Below are 19730 nucleotides of genomic sequence, written 5' to 3'. Positions count from 1 at the left end.
ATCATGCCTATAAAATTGCATATCAATAAAAAATTATTTGATATATTAAAAAGAATGATAAAAGTTAACGATTTTGATGAAATTTTGTAAGAAGTTCGTTTTTAGGTATCTTGTTGAGATATAAAATAATTTTCGATTTTTATTAAATTTTATAAACATGTATATCATATAAAACATATATATATATATATATATATATATATATATATATATATATATATATATATATATATATATATATATATATATATATAATATATATATATATATAATATATATATATATATATATATATATATATATATATACTAATAAAATATCATGAATTAATTGATAACACATTACACATATCTGTTCTTTTTGCAATATCAAAAAAACCTCTATCTGTCCTTCCTTTTTCTTTGATATAAAACTTGGCATTATCATTTTCGAATTTCTTTTGACTTAAATTTAAAAATTTCTATTTTTGGTGAAGTAGAGTCTGATTTTACCCAAAACAAGCAAATAATGACGTTTCAATATTTTAATTAAATAAAATAATTTGTTTGTTAATATGGTGGGGTAACCCTCTGTGTTGATGTTGTGATTTCATTTTTTTTCATATTTTTTGTTGATGTTGTGATTTCAGCAAAGATGGTGAGAGGGAAGACGCAGATGAAGCGTATAGAGAACGCAACAAGCAGACAAGTAACATTCTCAAAGAGAAGAAATGGTTTGATGAAGAAAGCTTTTGAATTATCAATTTTGTGTGATGTTGAAGTTGCTCTTATTGTTTTCTCACAAAGAGGAAGACTTTATGAATTTGCAAGTTCAAGGTATCTATGTCATGCACTTGTTTTATATTTAATATGATTTTCTATATTTAAAACAAACTCTTATATTATATATTTAAGTGTGCTGATAAAAAGAGCTTATAACTTGTCGGTAAATCCTAATTCAATTAAAAAAAAACAATATTTTTATGTAGACGACAACACCAGAATTCAAATCCTAAATTTCGTATGTATGAATTTATAGTAATTCTTAACACTTCGTCAACCAATAAAATAAGAGCTTAAAACTTCTTGTGGCTTCTAATTTAGTAAGCTTTAGGTTTTTTTTTTATGTTACAAATGGAATCATAGATTTTTCAAACCTAAAGAAAAATGGAATCATAGATATGAGTAATAAAGACAACATCGATTCAATCTCTCTGGACTAAAATTTATAACTATATAATCTTTGTTGTTTAGAAAAATTCATGTGTAGAAATAAAAAAATATGTATCTAAAGCTACTAATTTTTAACCTAAATCCATAGCCAAAATAAAAAATTAACAAAAAAAACATAATAACACCAACACAAAATATATAATCAAAACTATCATATGTTAGAAAATCATTTTTATTTCCTAAGTAGTTTAATGCTTAATCTCACCCAAAATTAAGATTTGATTTCTCTCCTCCAATATCTCATGATTAATATTAAAAATATCTTAATTTGATTTATGTTAAGGATCGTATGCTAGTACTTTTGTTTCATCATTTCTAATATTAATGTGCAGTATTAATATAAAAGAAAATGCAGTGAGATCGCATGTAAATAACACTTTAGGTCACCAAAACATTAACATCCCAAGGCTGTTAAGTAATATATATATATATATATATATATATATATATATATATATATATATATATATATATATATATATATATATATATATATATATATATATGATTTTATTATCATCAATATAATTATTATCATCAAACTTACGCTTATGCGATTATTATCTTTTGTTGTTATCTCTTGTACTTTTGTTGGGTCTGTGTACCGGTAGTAGCTGTAACCTTTTATTCTTTGTGTTAATTTTTAAACATAACTAATATATTAATAATTATTAGTTAATTACTATTTTTCAAGTAGTTACTTTATTGTTGGCTTTGTTACCATAACTTTTCTCCTTATTTGTTATTTAAGACCCCTATTGATGCATTTTATGTAATTTTAACATTGTATTATAAAGATCAATGATACTTTTGGAGTCAGCAGATCATTTGTTTGTATAATTCGAAGTTGTTTTAGCTATTTGGTATATGTTTTAGGTCGGTAGGATGGTTTTGTCCTCTGCCGCAATTGATTTTAGAGGTGTTTGAGATGTTTCATGGTTTATGTCATGGTAAGACAGTGTTTTTCAATTTGGTGTTGATCTGTCTATCTGTGGTCTGAACAATTCGGAAATTGCGGAACACATTCATTTTTTTCGAGAGCAGTTGATGGTTAACCATTGGATGTCTTCGATTATCAGTTTGCCGTGAAAGTGGGTCCATGCCCATTGTCGGAGTTTTGTCGTTTCTTGGTTAGATTGGGAGTTTGACCCGCGTTCGAGTAACTAGGTATTTAGGGTGTGTTGGGTGGCCATCAAGCCTCATTTTGTTTTTGCAGGTGGTTAGGTCCTCCTTCTTCCAAGTTGTTCTTTCTGGAGGTTTGTGGTTAGGTCCTCCTCCTTCCAAGTTGTTCTTTCTGGAGGTTTGTGGTGCATGTGGCTTTAGTATAGATTGGATTGCTGCTTGGTTGGCTTGCTTTTCTTTTGTAGATCGGTCTGGTGTTTATTGGCTTGTTATTTTTTGCTCTTTGGTTTTTTTTTTGACTTGGCTTTTTCCTTGGTTTATTGTTCTTGGGTACCTCTGGCGCTCTTTGTTTCTATTTATACCTTTTTATTACTCTTTTTATTATTTAAATATGGTTCCTACTTTGCTAATAATAAAAATATATTTTCGAAATTATTACAAAATGTTGTTCGTAATAATTCGTCTTTTGCATTTACATATTATTTGTTCTCATGGTATTAGTAGACATAGTCTCTGACTTTTTTTCTCTTTTCTCTTCTTTAATTTTTTTCTAACACGTGCCCCACTATTTAGCATCTTTTTTTTCTCTCTGAGCAAATACATATCACATTTTCCTCTTTCTTCATGTTTTTGTTCATGCTATTGCTCTTCTTCACCTCCCTTGTAATGGAACACGACGATGAAACTATAAAAAATGTCGTTCACTTGAAATATCCACACCACCTTGTACCATACCACACACTCCTCTTATCACCAGTGATAACAAAACAACAAACACTTTCAAAACTTATCAGCTGAATAAGTTAAGCCCATATTCCATGCATCTAAGCAATAATCAGAGAATCACAATTGTCTCTTCATTCCCTAATAACAAAAATTACCATTTTTGGTCTTGACCTATAATGGGTCTCATTCGCTCATATTTAGGGTTTTTGACTAAACCCGTCTTCTCATAGTCTTTCGCATATTTTTTGATTTGCTTTTGAAAAATATGGTATTACTTAGGAATTACGACTCTAGTGGTAACGTAGTTGAGCCTGATATCCAGGATGGGAAGTGGGAGTTTTGGCGTTATTGTTGTGATAGTTTGAGGTAAGTAGGTGGCAACATGAGATGAAGATTTGTCTAAATGGAGACGTTTTTTAGTTATGATAGTTATTAGAGTATCTATGATAACTAAGAGGTTTTAGAACAATTCCATGTTATGAATGTTAGAGAGTTAATGTAGTGTGAGGAGGATAAGTCAACGATTGATGCTTATTTAGATAAGTCTGTTTTGTTTGTATCACCTTTAGTTCTTCCTTATTTATTCTTTTTTTAACCCTTAATGTTTTTATGTACTGAGGACGGCTTCTGTGTTAGTGTTAGAAAATAAAGTGTTTCTAGAGAAAGTTAGGGCAAAGAAAGGCGAGGAAAAAGTCGCTACTCAAAAAATCAACCCACCTGGTTTGCTGACTCATATTCTAAATAAGGAAACCTGTAGACGGATCTGCAAGACCATTCAGGCTACACCTATCTTTGCTATTAGAGATCCGATTGCAAACACCAGGTCTTTTCTTAGGGCACAGAAACATAAGGCCAACTCGGGGAAGGTTCATATCAATTTGGAAGTGGGTGCCTCTATAGACCTGGAGAAGGGAATTTCCATGGAAGATGGTATTGTAAGCTCTCCCTAAGAAGCAACTTCTATAACCTCTTGTAGAAGTCAAAAGGTGTCCTCCTTATAGGAAAAGGACTTCTAAGACATAGAGTTCATATATGATCACCTTGATGCACCAAATGACCTGTAGAGGATGGGGGAAATGGGCTAGAGGGATTTTTATCAAAAGAATGAGACCTTTTATGCAGAGGGGCGCTCTTTTGGGAAGAACTACTTTGAATAATATGACCTAACAAAGAGGGCATTCGAAAAGTGGAATGTTGATCTGATTAATATGAAGGAAAGGTTTGACCATAATAATACATTTTAGATTCAACAACTGAGAAGATTATTACCCTTGTGAAGTTACATAAGGAGAAAAAGGAGAAGGATGATTCTTATAAGAAGTTAGGTGATTAATTGGGTGAGGTGGGGGAAGAGATAAAATCCTTGAAGGATACACTTGTTGCTCATGTGATCACCAAAATTGTGCTACAAGTCAACTTAGAAGAGTTTCATATAGAGTTTGTATACTACTATAATTATCCATTTGAGAAGGCAAATGCACACGTTCTCCTCTGGTATCCCAACATCGATTTAAGCGAGTTGGTCTATTTAAGGTTGTCCAAGATGAAAAACTTGTAGAAGAAACTAAAAAAGGGGTTATTTTTATGGATAAGGTTCCCCTATAATTTGTGGAGGAAATCCCTCTTACGTGTGCATATCCAATAACCACATGTGCGGGTGGTCCTAATCACAGATCCCTAGTAATTAGGTAGTCAACAACTTCCCTAGTCAAAGTTGAGCGGTTAGTGATTCCCAAGAGTTCCCCAAAATCCAGGCTCATGAGCCTCTATAAACAACTTAACTCTAGGGTTGAGGAACACCTCAAGTACACACAAAATACCACTAAGAACAGAGAGCTTCTCACCTCAAGTGAGTTTTCTCTATCCATAGACAAAAACACGTTGGGACAGGGTTTCTCCCTATCGTGAGCAAGCACTAAACCACCGAAAATCACTAAGGTCTTTGACCACCCTTACTAGCATAGAGGCGCCATGCATTATGTACTTTTTGACAAGTACAGTGGCACCCTCCATGGGGCACCAGTAAAACTAACTCACGCCACACCTTCAATTGTCACCTCCATTGTATCACTCGCCAAAACCTTCACTCATAACCCTAACTGTTTCTAGTCAGGGAGGCTAGAAGAGCATAATCTCCCACAGAAAAGTATACTAAAGGTAGCATCAATCCCAATGTCATAACGAATATGTGCGCCATCTTGGACGTATTACACCGTCATAATGAAAACCCAGAGGATAATGTCCTTAACATCCAGCAACACCAGAAGGAAACCATATATGTAGAAGAAATGGAAGTGTTGGACCCCTAGCCACTTTCAGACAAGATATAGGAAACACATGTCCCCAAAGGTTTCAAGTCTCCCTCATTGGTGAAGTTTATTGGGCATAGTGACCCTTACAATAGTGCCACCTCCATAACATCATAAGAGCCCCTGATTCTTTGAATTGCAAGCTCTTGTCTGCAACTTTCAGAGATGAAGCCCTATGATGATACATTTGGCCTACTTCGAGCTTCCATTTCCAGTTACCAGAAGCTGGTGAAGAAACTCATGCGCCACTTTGCATCCAATCAACGTAGGAATATATCCACGACTATCGTGTTTAATATCCGACAAAGTCCCTTAGAGTCATTAAGAGAATACCCCACCCATTTCAATAAGGCCACCATAAGAGTTGTCCATCAAAACCAGTAAATGTTTGTAGGGGAATTTTAGAATGGTCTCAAAGCAGGGCATTTTAATGAATCCCTCACCTAGCAACCAACCTCTCTCCTAGAAAAGGTGGTCACAAGGGTGGAATGCTATATAAAAGGTGAATAGAGGAACACCAATAAGAATGCTCATGAAGTAATGGAGTGTGTTCCTAACTCCTAAGGCACATAACACACATGGAGAATCAACTACACCAAGCCTCTCAAGGGCAAGGCGGCATTTAAGCAAAGCAGAAGGGATGTGGAGAGCTTCACGCCCCTGAACACTCGTCGCGAGCAGATATGGTATGAATTTCTCCACTTACATGATATTCTTATACATATCGTTCCAAAGGAATATGTTATGTGACCTGAGTCTAACAGATGGTGTAAGTTTCGTAGAGGAAATGACACCACACCGAGGAGTGCAACCAACTTAGGAAAGAGATAGGCTACCTGATCCAAGAAGGCCACCTAAAAATATATGTCAAAGGAGACTCCTCTAAGGGGTCGGGCGTAACCGGCTCTCGTGGGCATGATTACACTAGAACCCTCAGACCCATAAAGAGAAAGGAACCATCCAAAGAAGAGAACGACTATACCATATGTCAAACACTTAAAACTATTGTAGGAGGATTTACATGGACAGAGAGACTAGCTCCGTCCAGAAAAGGTATGCCCACCAGGTATTAAATATAGAGGATCTTCCCACACAATCAATGAAAGGCGAGATCGAGACGCTAGAGGTCGAGATCTATTTTTCATAGAAGGATGCAACATGTAGCAATCCACATAACGACGATCCCATGGACATCACTGTGAGGTGTGACGACAGAGAAATCAAAAGTGTCTTAGTAGATCAAAGGAGCTTTGCATATATCATTTCCTTTCATTCTCCAACGACAAAACATTTTTTTTTCAAAATATGCTAGGAAATTCTCTTGTCACACCTCAATGAACCCTAATTTTTATGAAAAAACAAAACATCTCGATAATAATTGTCACATTGTTGGATAATTACTTAATGTTGGTATTTTTCATCTACTTCCCATTATCTCTTCACCAAATTGCAAATTTATCATCCAAATCTCTACGACCTGCATAGTACTTCACACTATTTTCCCAATCTAGGACTGTTAAATATATATTCCCCAATTTATGAGGCATTAAAAGGATTAATTTTCATATGTTACTTATTTTAAATTAATTCCTTCTTTTGTGGCTCTTAGTTACACCTCATGGTCTTGTATATATATGCCGATGTATTATCCCTTTCTTCATTTCAATAAATGTATTTTTCTCATTAACCATTACAATATATAAGCCTGGATTAACCTTTGAAGTGTGCATATTTTTTCATAACAACTACTAATTTAATTCAAAAATATCTATATTCACTTGTTTTCATAATAGTATAAATTACATATATTTGAACATTGTCAAAATATGATTCAAATATGTAATTTAGGAGTGTTGGTTAATTTGTAAGTAAAAAGTTACATGTGTTCATTATTTAAGAGGAACTAACTAAGTTGATGTCAATTCAATATCTTTAAATGGTTTTATTGATGAAGAAGTTTACGTTGAACAAACTTAAGAATTTATTGTGAAGGTTCACGAAGACAAGGTATTGAACTTTAACAATGCTTTTTATGGCATAAAACAAACTCCAATAACCGGGAACGAGAGAGCAAATGAGCCCTTCAACAAATTTGGTTAATCTAAATACAAAGTTAAACATGGAATCTATGTCAAATGTTTGAATCTAGGAAGTTGAAAAATAGTGTGGTTGTATGTGGATGATATACTCATAATTGAGATTTATTGAAAGAGTATTTTTCTGTATAATGTTGTATGTCTAATGAGATCACAATAGGATATATTTATATTTGTATGAGTTGTATACAGTAAGGAAATACAATAATTATAATTTATTTGAATTGATACACATTGATGATGATTGCTTCTTAACACTCCCTCTTAAGCTGGGTCATATATGTCATATGAGTCAAACTTGTTACAAATGTAACCCATTTGAGAATCCGTGAGAGGCTTAGTGAACACATCAACCAATTGGTCTTCATACTTGATGAAATCTATGGTTATTTATTCATAATATACTTTGTCTCTTACTTAATGACAATATATTTCTATGTGTTTGGTTTGTTCATGGAAAACCGAATTGGATGCAATGTGGAGTGCCGTTTGATTTTTGCATGAGTTTTATGGCCTGAAAATCTCCCAACCTGAGCTCTAAGAGTAAATTTTTAAGTCATGCGAGCTTCTTTAAGATTGCTGCCATAAAACAGTGTTCAACTTCAATACTAGAGTGCAATTGTGTATAGTTTTTTGCTTCTTCATGGGATCACATTTCTTCCAATAAGAATATAATATCCAGAAGTGGATCTTCTATATGATGGTAATCCGGCCCAATCTACATATAAATAACAAGTGCTTTTAGCACCACCCTTATATTCATATAATATTCCTCTTCCTATATATATATATATATATATATATATATATATATATATATATATATATATATATATATATATATATATATATATATATATATATATATATATATATATATATGAGAATCTAAATACTTGCGTTCTAATGACTATCACAAGGAGAGTTCAGAAATCTTCTCACAATGTTCATTGCAAACCTAATATTCAGTTTAGTGACTGTAAGATAATTAAGTCTATCCACAAGACTTTGATATCTTCTTGAGTCTCCCAATGGCCTCCCTGGACCAAAAGAAGATTGACATTGGGATCCATAGGAGTATCAATACTACGACAATCAAGCATACAAGTTTCATATACGTTGTCTAATTCACACATACGTTGGTTAGTTGTATTTCCTGATGAGGAATGGGAAACTTCAATGCCTAAGAATCATATGAGTGGACCCAAATCTTGTATGAAAGTTTTTGAAAAGATGTGTTTTGAGTCGTTAGATACCATATGGGTCGTCGCTAGTAATAACAATGTCATTAACATAGACAACAAGAAATATACACCGACCGATAAAGGAGTGAAGGAAGAAAACATAGTGATCTGATTCACATATAGTCATACCAAAATGTCTCAAGGAAGATCTGAAGATATCAAACCAAGCTTGTGGGACTGTCTTAAATCATAAAGAGAATGCCAAAGTCGAGAAACAAGTTTAGAGTTTTCCAGGAATAGTAAAACCTGGAGGTTAATCCATATACAGTTCCTCCTCCAAATCTCCGTGTAAAAAGGAATTTTTAAAGTCTAATTGATGAAGCAACCAATGGTGAATATCAACGATTTCAAGGAAGAGACAGATTGATTTGATCTTGGGCACCAAAGATAAAGTCCACCAAAATCGAAACCAAATATTTATGTGTATCCTTTAACTACCAAACGAGCTTTGAAATTATCAATCTGACCGTCTGGTTTAACTTTCATTGTATAAACCCATTAGCATACACTGTAGTTTTGTCTGGAGGTAAAGAGACAATGTCCCATGTGTTATTTGAATGCAAAGCAATAATTTCTTCCACCATTGCCTGACGCCAATTTGGATCAATCATAGCTCTACTGGAAGACTTAGGAATAGACACAGAATCCAAAGCAGAAACAAAAAAAAACATAGAAAGTAGAGAGACAAATATAATTTAAAACACAATAATATTTAGGATTAGGATGATGAGACTGAATACCTTTTCGTAATGTTATTGGAAGGTTAAGCTCAGGCGACATAACTGGAGGAGTAGTTGGAGCATGAAATGGTATTGGTGGTGGATCAATATCATCTCTTACTTCTGATAGAGGGTGTGTCTATCGCTGGTAGACACATGATGGAGGTGTAGGGGTTGCAATAGGTGTGGGGGATGACATAAGGGATATTTGAAACATCAGAAGTATAATTGTTATTAGGTGACCCAGTGGCAGAGGTAAATGGGGAAGTTTTAAAGAACGTGACATCGGAGAAAATAATGTCCCGTTGAATTTCGGGACAAAAACAAAAATATCCTTTTTGAATATGCGAATAACCTAGAGAAATACATTTTAAAGATTTGGCAGAAAGTTTGTCTTTACCTTGATTGAGGTCATGAACAAATCATGCGCAACCAAAGACACGAACAGGAATGAGATAGAGATCATGTTGTCCGTTCAAGATAGAGTGTGAAATCTAATCTTGAACGACTGGTGAGGGATTCTTTTGACAAGGTAAGAAGATGTGAGAAGAGAATATCCCCAAAAACAAGAAGGGACGTTGTGATGAAGTAAAAGAGTTCGTACATTTTCAACTAAATGACTATTCTTCCATTCATCGACATTGTTTTGTTATAGTGTGTAGGAACATGAAGATTGATGAATAATCCCCTGTGATTTTATAAAATATTGAAACTGGGATCACATATATTCACAAGAATTATTAGTGCATAAATTTTTAATGGAAGTATCTAAATGGTTTTTAATTTCGACATAAAATTATTGGAATATAAGGAAAATCTATGAATAATTTTTTATTAAAAATAATCAAGTACATTGTGAAAAAGTATTGATGAAAGTTACAAAGTAATAATATCCCAAAGTTTTCTCGTCACGATTGGGACCCCAAATATCACAATGAACTAAAGAAAAAGCTGACGCAACACTTTTATTTACTCATTGATAATAGGTGTGACTAGTATGTTTGCCTAATTGACACGACTAACACTCAAATGACGAAAGCTTAGAAAACATAAGAACTAAAAGAGGCATTTTATTAAGGATGGGGTGACCCAAATATTGATGTGTAAGTATTTGAGAAACAATGGAAGCACATGTCACCGGTGGAGATATACTGTATAATCCTCAAAAATCACTCACTGCTCCAATCGTCCGTCCTGTACGTCGATCCTAAACACAAACAAAAGTATCAATAAAAAAGAACCGAATTATCAAGAGTACGAGTGAGTTTGTTGACGAAAATTAGATTAAAAGGTAAACCATGAGTGTAGAGCATAAAATCTAAAGACATGTTTGGATGTGGGTGTACCCGACCAATGCCTTAAACTTTGTTGTTAATGAACTATTGCATCATTCGTAAACGACATTAGGTTTGAAAAATTAGCCTTCAACTAATCAAGCTTACTCAGATACTATTGCATATATTCATATTCTCCAATTTCAAAGAGTTGAGATTAAGGATGACAATATAGAGACAGTGGACATGGACATCGTTCGAGAAAACTTTCTTAGTCTTTTTTCAAACCTCATAGCAAGTGAAGATATTGCGTTTGAAGATTAGGCGCTATAGAAAACCACAACACAATATATATATATATATATATATATATATATATATATATATATATATATATATATATATATATATATATATATATATATATATATATATATATATAAACCACAACTTGACGGCGCCGACCATAACTTGAAGTCCTTGACCAAGAAACCATAACTTGACGGCGCCGACCCATATGTTATAGTTGGTTTTTTCGGTTAGCTTCTCACACTGGATGGGCGGAAGTTTGGTACAAATGGCCGAATCCGTTGCGAATGGATCTCCCATGGCATCTGATGGCTGAAAACCGTGAAAAAAGGGTTACTTAGTGGTGGGGAGGACAGTGACGGTCGAAACGAACAACGAAACAAGGAGAAAACACGCCTGAAAAATTGATTTGTTGCAGTGCGCGTGGGGCTCACGTGCCGGGACTGTGGCTGCGCGTGAGGGCGCATGCCACGTCAGCTAGAGGTAGGAGTTGTGGCGCTGGGTTTGCCGAAGTGTTACAAACCTAGTGGTGGTAGTGCAACAATGATCGGATGCGCAGTGGCAGAGAATGGAGACCTGCAACATAGCTTTGTATTGTGGGCGACTGAGGTTTCTAGGGCACAAAAGAAAGGATCTTGAAACCCTTTACTTCTGATACAGTATTGAAAAAGTATTTTTCTGTATAATCTTGTTTGTCTAATGAGGATATACTAGGTATATTTACATTCATATAAGGTAATACAATAATTACAATTGATTATAATTGATACAAATTGATGATGATTGATTCTTAACCAGAGTAATCATACAAAGATTGAAAACCTCAAACTGCAGATAAGGCATTGAGTTTAACATGAATGGCCTAAACCTCAAACTGCAGATAAGGCATTGAATTTAACATGAATGGCCTAAGAGCCTTGGGGTACTTTTTTTGGTCTGGATTTATCTGAACCTAAGAAGGGATTGGTAATCCACAAAGGAAGTACATCATTGATTTTCTGAAAATACTTAACATGTTGAACTGCAACACATCATGCACTCTTACGGAAGCAAACTCAAAATTAGGCAAAGTTGAATATGGAAAGCACCTAAATATACAAAAAGATTGTGGAATGCTTGAGATATGCTTACAATTATTAACCTAATATATGTCACAATCTAATTGTGGTAAACAAATTTATGCAGGAACCTAAAATGTCATATGCAAGCAGTTATCACTCGGTGACATATATCTCTCTTACCATAACTAGATTGATAATTTAAACCTAAAATGTTCACACTGTGATTACTTATGCACATCATGAATAGAACCTAAAATGCAACTAACTAACAAGTTATTTTAGTTATTTATGTTATATTACTTGATATCTTGAATAAGTACTCACAATGTTATCATGAATAAGAAATACAAAATGCATAATCAAATTCAAAACATCTTTTCTATCTTCAGTTCATGTGTGTTTAACAAGTTGTCATTTTCTTAATTAGTACATTGCTTAATTATGCTAATGCGAGGTGTGTAATCTGTATGTAAGGGAAAGAGTCATTACTTGCTATTCAAGTAACAAATTAACTGTAGCTTGTTATGCACGCCAGAGAGTTAATTTATTATTTCTAACTACCTAACAGTGTGATTAACAACATAACTGAATCCTGAGTGAGTTTTTTACTTTTCAGATTCTCTTCTTTTTACATATCCTATTGATATTTCATTTTCTCACATGTATCCTTGTGAGTTTTTCATTTTCTAACCAATTATTACCAAATGCCTACTTATATATTTGGACCTTGAATTAATCAATAACATTTGCTTTATTGTTACAGCATTCAAGAAACAATTGAGCGATACCGCAGTCATACAAGGATCCATAATACTCCAACAACATCTGAATCTGCTGAAAATACTCAGGTTTATTTAATTACATATACTGTCCTCCTAATCATTTTTCTAGACCCTAAATTTCAACTTAATAAGAGACTTGAAATTTGAATAAAATTGTCATTTATACTACAGCGCTTGAAGGAAGAAGTAGAAAACATGATGAAAAGGATTGATCTTCTCGAAATTTCAAAACGGTTAAACATCTTGAATTTCTATTCATTTTCACAATCATGTTTACAAATTCAATGTCTAAGATGAAAACATGTCGCGTTTGCAGAAAACTGTTAGGAGGAGGCTTAGGGAGTTGTTCCATTGATGAACTACAAAGGATGGAGCAACAGTTGGACAGGAGCATAACCAAAATTCGAGTTAAAAAGGTTAGAATAATTAAAAAAAATATCATATAAAGTTTAAAAGTTTATAGATTTTTTTTACTGATGATCTTTATAATTTTAAGGCTGAGGTTTTCGAGGAACAGATTGATCAGCTTAAAGAAAAGGTAAGCTATCTTTATATAGAAAAAACTCCAACCTAGCATTACATTAAAAAAGATTCTGATGTTGAAGAAATTATTTTGAAAACAATTCAGGAAAAAACCCTATTTGCTGAAAATACCAGACTCTCTGAGAAGGTGAGTTCATTTTCTACTTGATGAATTAATTCTAGTCCTACCCTAATGGAAATATTGAAAATTCAACATTTGATATCAAACATGAAACATTCTCTCTGCAGTATGGTAGTTATTCATCACAGCAAGCAAAAAAAGATGACAGGAAAAATATAGCTGAGGCTGAACCAATTTTAGATGTTGAAACTGAATTATTCATTGGTCTTCCAGCAACAAGAACAAGATGAATTTCTCCAATGTTGAGGATTGATTAATCCCTTTGACTATGCAAATTGAAAATAAGGGTAAGGCAAAGTGTCTCATCAATATTGGATATTGGATTTGTTTCCTTTATTATGCTCTCATCATTCGGATGATAAATAATAATACTGAGTGTGATTTTCTTGATAATATTCTCAAACCTATATATGGATGAAATTCAAGAGATGGTATCATAATGGATAGATTTGATAAGTTTCAATTTAATGACATTGAATCACTTAAATAATTCAATTATTATTATTTTTTAATATATTTTCCATCAAATTCATTCACTGAATATATCTCATATATAAGAGTATGAATGACTTTTAAAAAATAAATTTTAATGAAGGAATATTTTGTAAGTTAACACTATGATAGCTTAGAATTTGATTAACCATGGAGTGTTATATCATTCTATATTAATTTATTAATATATAAATTTAAAATTTAAAATAATTTTGTTTGGACAACATGATACTCAACCTAAACACAAGTGTATTAAATATTAAAGAACTTATGAAATTATATTTTTTATGGAAAAAGTTGTTTCCACTTTAATGGGTGCTCCCACACCAACGTGAATAATTAGAAATATCCCTAACGTCTATAGAGATGTATCCTTGGACATATTTTTTTCTCACATTTTAGTTGAGTTTGTTGAGGAACTCTTATTTTGTTAAAAATTGGTCCGGAGATGCATCTCCGTATGTATAAATGATTTATTTAGAGATGTATCTCAATAACATAACTTAATTCAATTTTCAGTGAGATTTTCGGAAATACATCTCCAAAAAATCTCTGTTAGTTCAAACAAAAAACAACCAAGACCAAAGGCAGCATAATGTAAAAACAACATAATTTAACTTCAAAATAAACACTACATCGATAAAAGCTAACGTTAGCATAACTTTAACATTACATTTAATTATAAACTGGTGGTTTAAGACATTGCAACATCCTTAGAATATCTTCAGTCGATCTTGTCATCGTTGGATCCACTTCAATCAGACACTTTGTTAGGTAATGGTAAAAGATACTCCACATAATCTTTAAATCATCATCTATCTTCAGTTCAAGCATGGTGAAGTGTATCTTTCATTCGTTGTCAATCGATGGTGAACGCTACTCGAGTTTGACAACTCTGCAATGTTCTGGATATCACAAGAGAGTATTCAATTTGTTTTTCAGATTTATGGGAAATGTGTCCTTGCAGACCCAAAATTGAAGTGGAGCTTTTGCGCCATTGAAATACGCAAATAAAATATAGGGATATGTAGTCATTCTGGTTTGTGTAAAAAAATGACTATATATCATCAAAGGGCATTACGGAGATGCACATCAATATAAACCTCATTCTTCGGGTTTTTTAAATAATTTAAAGGTGTGTCTGGAGATGCATCTCTGTAAAGTCCTCTGTATTGTTTTTTTATAAGTAGAATGTGTGTTCGAATATGCGTCTCCGAATCCTCCCAAACCACTATTCATACAAAACCTTAGTATTATGTTGTGTAGAATTTTAGAAACACTAAAATTGTCTAAAAAATATCACCCAATTTTATAACATTATGCGGTGCATTACATACAAAACAAAATGAGTTACATTGTTAGATTAAAACTAAAATGCATTAAAAGATATGTCAAACAAAATGAGTTACATTGTTAGATTAAAACTAAAATGCATTAAAAGATATGTCATTACCTAAATCTACGGTTGGTTCCTTCTTTGACCTTTATTTATTTATTTCTCTTTCAAAGTCGCTTGACTTGGTGAACTCTTCCATCCTTTCCAAAAAGTGATTCGGTCAAGTTTCAGCGTCTTGTGTGAATTGTGATGTCCACTCCGGCGATTTCTTTGGTATCGAACATCCCGGTTTCAAATAAATTTGAACAAAATGTTGTTTTCTTGATAGCCAACCAATACACATGGTGTGTTATGATAGATTTTGAGATGTCTTACTCCGAAGTGGAAATAATACATTAACCATTTCTGAATAGTAGGTTAGTTAATATTGGGTTAGTTTAATTTTTCTATCATGTGATATAACTAGGTTTAATTAGGATTCATTATGTTTAGTTAATTATAGTTAGATTTTTGGATCTTAGAAACTATTCCTTTGTGTTGATCAAAGTTTACTTTGATCAACCAAATTCTTTGCATTATGCTCAAATCCCCAAGTTTGTTCAAGTGATCAAAAGACCCTTGATCACTTGATAGGGCAAGTCCGTTGTGTTCAAGTTGCACTAGATCTCAGGAGCTTAAGACCTCAAGATTCAAGATCAAGAGTTCAAGACTTCAAGTCAGTACAAGGCATTCACATTGCATATGGACAATGAATTTCTATTCAAGTACAACAAACGTGTATCAACACTTGTCAATCATGATTAAAGTTGTGTGCCATGAGTATTAAGCAATGAAGAATGATGAGAGGGATTTTTCTTATCCTTGTCTAGAGTACCTTTGAGTACGAGGCATAGGCCCTAGCTACTCAAAGTATTCACCTTCACTTATAGACTTTAGTACAACTCAAATCAAATGATTATCAAGTTTCTTCTTCACAAGCAATATTGCATCAACAGGACCAATAAGACAAAGAAGTATCAATACTTAACAGCTATGACACAAATTATGTTCCATGAGCCTTAAGCAATGAAGAATGATGAGAGGGATAATTCCTATCCTTATCTAGATTACCTTTGAGTATGGGGCATAGACCACCAAATAGATTCCATGAACCTCCAAATAGAAAAAACAATAACATGCCAAATCATAACAAAATCACCCCTAAACTTAGACTTTCCACCTTGAGTGAAGAAATACTCAATAAAGAGTTTATGGTCACTAGAGATAACCACCTACCAACCTAACCAATGAAAGATCCTATACCACACTAACAATGCTAACCAATAGGTGATAAAGAGATGAAAGACCAACTCAACCATTTTTCTCACACAAGGTATAGACAATCCCATTAGAATCAACAATCAACCCCATTTTGAACAGATTGTCCTTATAAGAAAGTTTGTCTTATAGAAGCTTCCAAGAGAATACCACCACATTTGAAGAGGTTCACTGACCCATATAAGGCAAATGAGGGGTTCGAAAGGCAAAAAAAAAAAAAAGATAAGCAAGGTAACCGAGAAAACACCATCTCCTCAATGATCCCACTTCTGCTTATCTCTTTTCAAAGAGAGAATAAATCTATGGATCACGGAGAGAAGGCCGTCAACTACAAGTAACTCGTGGAGGAAAAATTATCTACTCCATCTAAGATCCCAAACAAAATTCCCATTTTTCATCTTATTAATCTCTCCTACAAAAGTGTCTTGTTTAGTAAATATTGAATAAAGAACATGGTACTTTTTCCTAAGGGATACAGGTCTTACCCAAATATCCTCCCAAATATAAGTCTAGAGGATCCAACACAGAATCCTAAAAATTCCATCATCAAACCAATCATAAGAGTCAACCTCTTCTCACCCAAGAAGAGACATTTCTTTCCACCATGAAAAGGTGATTCGGAAACTCAGAGTTCTTTATCCCCGATGAGAGGAAACAATAGAGACACGGTATCTCTGATAGCAAAAATCTTGCACCAAATACGAAGCTGCGGTAACCAATCGCCATCTATTTGGCCAATAAGGATATATTTACCAATCGGAGATCCCTAACTCGTAGCTCTCCTTTGATCTTAGGTTTACGAACATTATCCCACTTGACCCAACAGATCTTTAAACCACCCTTCACACCTACCAGAATAACCTTTTTGAATCTTAACTAGCTTATTCCAAAACTTCTTAGACATCTTCATGAAAGATAAAAGGACGCGAGTGCTTCAATCTTATACTAGAGGAAATCACCCACAGACGACAGAACGACTGGGTCTATATTAACTCCAACGAGACTGCTCTTAAAGAAATTAATCAGAAGATCCGAAGCCAACTCGAACCTCCTCGGAATCGTCTTAATTCTCTATATGTTCTCAAAGTTGGACAGCCAGTAATAAGGTGTCATCTGCATAGAAGATGGGTGATCTTCAAAAACATATTTTCCAAATATTTGACTTAGTAACAACCTGACTTGTTGTATATGCAAGATGGTTATTTAATTGTTTCTAACTACCTAAAAAAGTGATTAACAACATATCTCAATTGGAATTGGCAGGGCTATGATGTGCTATCCTCCTCTTGATCTTTATGTAAAATATGTATTCAACGTGGCTTTGCAGGGCTTAACGATTAGATAGTATATCATAGTAATCAGGATCATAGAGTCATATAGATACTAACTGGAATTGCTTCTTATTTTACATATCCTATTGATATTTCATTTTCTCACATGCATCCTTGTGAGTTTACTCATTTTCTAACCAATTATTAGGAAGTGCCTGGTTATATATTTGAACCTTGAATTCATCAGTAACATTTGCTTTACTGTCACAGCATTTTAGAAACAATAGAACGATACCGCAATCATACAAGGATCCATAATACTCCAACAACATCTGAATCTGCTGAAACTACTCAGGTTTATTTAATTACATATACTCTCTTCCTATTCATTTTTCTAGACCCTCTACTTCAACTTAATAAGAGACTTCAAGTTTGAATGAAATCGTCGTATATATTATACAGCGTTTGAAGGAAGAAGCAGAAAATATGATGAAAAAGATTGATCTTCTCGAGACTTCAAAACGGTTAAACATCTTCAGTTTATATTCATACTGACAAATATTTTTACAATATTCAATGTCTAAGATGAAAATATGTCGAGCTCGCAGAAAATTCTTAGGCGAAGGTTTGGGGACTTTTTCTATTGATGAACTACAAAGGATAGAGCAACAGTTGGAGAGGAGTATAACCAAAATTCGAGTTAAAAAGGTTAGAATAATTAAAAAAAAATCATATAAAGTTTAAAAGTTTATAGATTTTTTTTACTGATGATCTTTATAATTTTAAGGCTGAGGTTTTCAAGGAACAGATGGATCAGCTTAAAGAAAAGGTAAGCTATCTTTATATAGAAAAAACTCCAACCTAGCATTACATTAAAAAAAGATTCTGATGTTGAAGAAAATATTTTGAATACAATTCAGGAAAAAACCCTAGTTGCTGAAAGTACCAGACTCTCTGAGAAGGTGAGTTCATTTTCTATCCTACTGTTACAAATCATTGTTATTATAGATAATGAAAATCCAAATTCTGCTGCAGTATGATAGTTATTCATCACAGCAAGCAAATAATGATGATCGAGAAAATGTAGTTGAGGTTGAAGCTTATGCAGATCAAAGTAGTCCAAGTTCATACGTGGAGACTGAATTATTCATTGGTCTTCCAGAAACAAGAACAAAAGAATTTCTCCAAACTTGAGGATTAATTAATCCTTTTAACTATGAAAAATGAAAATAAGGGTGTAAGGTAAAGTGTCTCATTAATATTATATATTGGATATTTTCCTTTATTATGCTCCTTCATCATTGAGATGATGAATAATAATATTGAGTGTAGTGATTTGTTTCATAATATTTTCAAACCTTAAAGAATCCCGTGAGATTACATGCTCATAGTATAGGATGTAGAGGCCTATTTTGTATGTTAACTTTCTCTTATATTAAACACTATTTTTTGTTCAAGATATATAGCTGGATTTTTGTACTATTTGATTTATGGTTGAGTTGAGGGACCACTTAGGTATTTGGGGTCAATATGGTCCAAGGTTTTATTCTATTGTTTATAAATGTAATGGAATCAATGAAGCACATACACTTTTAGGAGAAGACTGATAGCAGCATCTAACACGTATTGATGTCCGACAGTTATATGACAATTAGTTGTCGTAAAAATTCAACAATTCTTGAAAATGTCATATCAGTATCTCTAAAAATATGTTTTTCTCTTTGTTTGCATCAAGGTCTAATTGCAATTTAGTAAGTGTATTAATAAATAGTGCAAGTAGTAAAATAGGGAAGTGTG

General features: G+C 33.2%; 2 protein-coding genes across 2 annotated transcripts; both read left to right on the top strand.

The window, feature by feature from the left end:
- The first annotated feature begins 632 nt into the window (after nucleotides 1-632).
- LOC127075837 (MADS-box protein SOC1) lies at nucleotides 633-13953 on the top strand. The gene is made up of 7 exons (XM_051017324.1): nucleotides 633-815; nucleotides 12835-12919; nucleotides 13025-13086; nucleotides 13170-13269; nucleotides 13350-13391; nucleotides 13482-13523; nucleotides 13625-13953. The coding sequence occupies exons 1-7, from the start codon at nucleotides 634-636 to the stop codon at nucleotides 13745-13747; spliced, it is 636 nt and encodes a 211-aa protein (XP_050873281.1). The 5' UTR covers nucleotide 633; the 3' UTR covers nucleotides 13748-13953.
- Nucleotides 13954-18509: 4556 nt separating this feature from the next.
- On the top strand, nucleotides 18510-19127 carry LOC127137803 (MADS-box protein SOC1). The gene is made up of 4 exons (XM_051064225.1): nucleotides 18510-18641; nucleotides 18721-18762; nucleotides 18854-18895; nucleotides 18942-19127. The coding sequence occupies exons 1-4, from the start codon at nucleotides 18510-18512 to the stop codon at nucleotides 19125-19127; spliced, it is 402 nt and encodes a 133-aa protein (XP_050920182.1).
- The last annotated feature ends 603 nt before the right edge of the window (nucleotides 19128-19730 follow it).

Source organism: Lathyrus oleraceus, chromosome 4, assembly GCF_024323335.1.
Source record: "Lathyrus oleraceus cultivar Zhongwan6 chromosome 4, CAAS_Psat_ZW6_1.0, whole genome shotgun sequence".
In the NCBI taxonomy this organism is placed as follows: Eukaryota; Viridiplantae; Streptophyta; class Magnoliopsida; order Fabales; family Fabaceae; genus Lathyrus; species Lathyrus oleraceus.
The sequence above is the reverse complement of the archived record's forward strand: the minus strand, read 5'-3'. Positions and strand labels throughout refer to the sequence as shown.

Bases quoted from the DNA above. Each gene is read 5' to 3' on its own strand.
- LOC127075837 (XM_051017324.1), top strand. From the start codon at position 634: ATGGTGAGAGGGAAGACGCAGATGAAGCGTATAGAGAACGCAACAAGC. The intron at 816-12,834 runs GTATCTATGTCA...TTATTGTTACAG, and splicing joins TATGAATTTGCAAGTTCAAG to CATTCAAGAAACAATTGAGC. The intron at 13,270-13,349 runs GTTAGAATAATT...TATAATTTTAAG, and splicing joins CCAAAATTCGAGTTAAAAAG to GCTGAGGTTTTCGAGGAACA.
- LOC127137803 (XM_051064225.1), top strand. From the start codon at position 18,510: ATGTCTAAGATGAAAATATGTCGAGCTCGCAGAAAATTCTTAGGCGAA. The intron at 18,763-18,853 runs GTAAGCTATCTT...AATACAATTCAG, and splicing joins TGGATCAGCTTAAAGAAAAG to GAAAAAACCCTAGTTGCTGA. The intron at 18,896-18,941 runs GTGAGTTCATTT...TTGTTATTATAG, and splicing joins GTACCAGACTCTCTGAGAAG to ATAATGAAAATCCAAATTCT.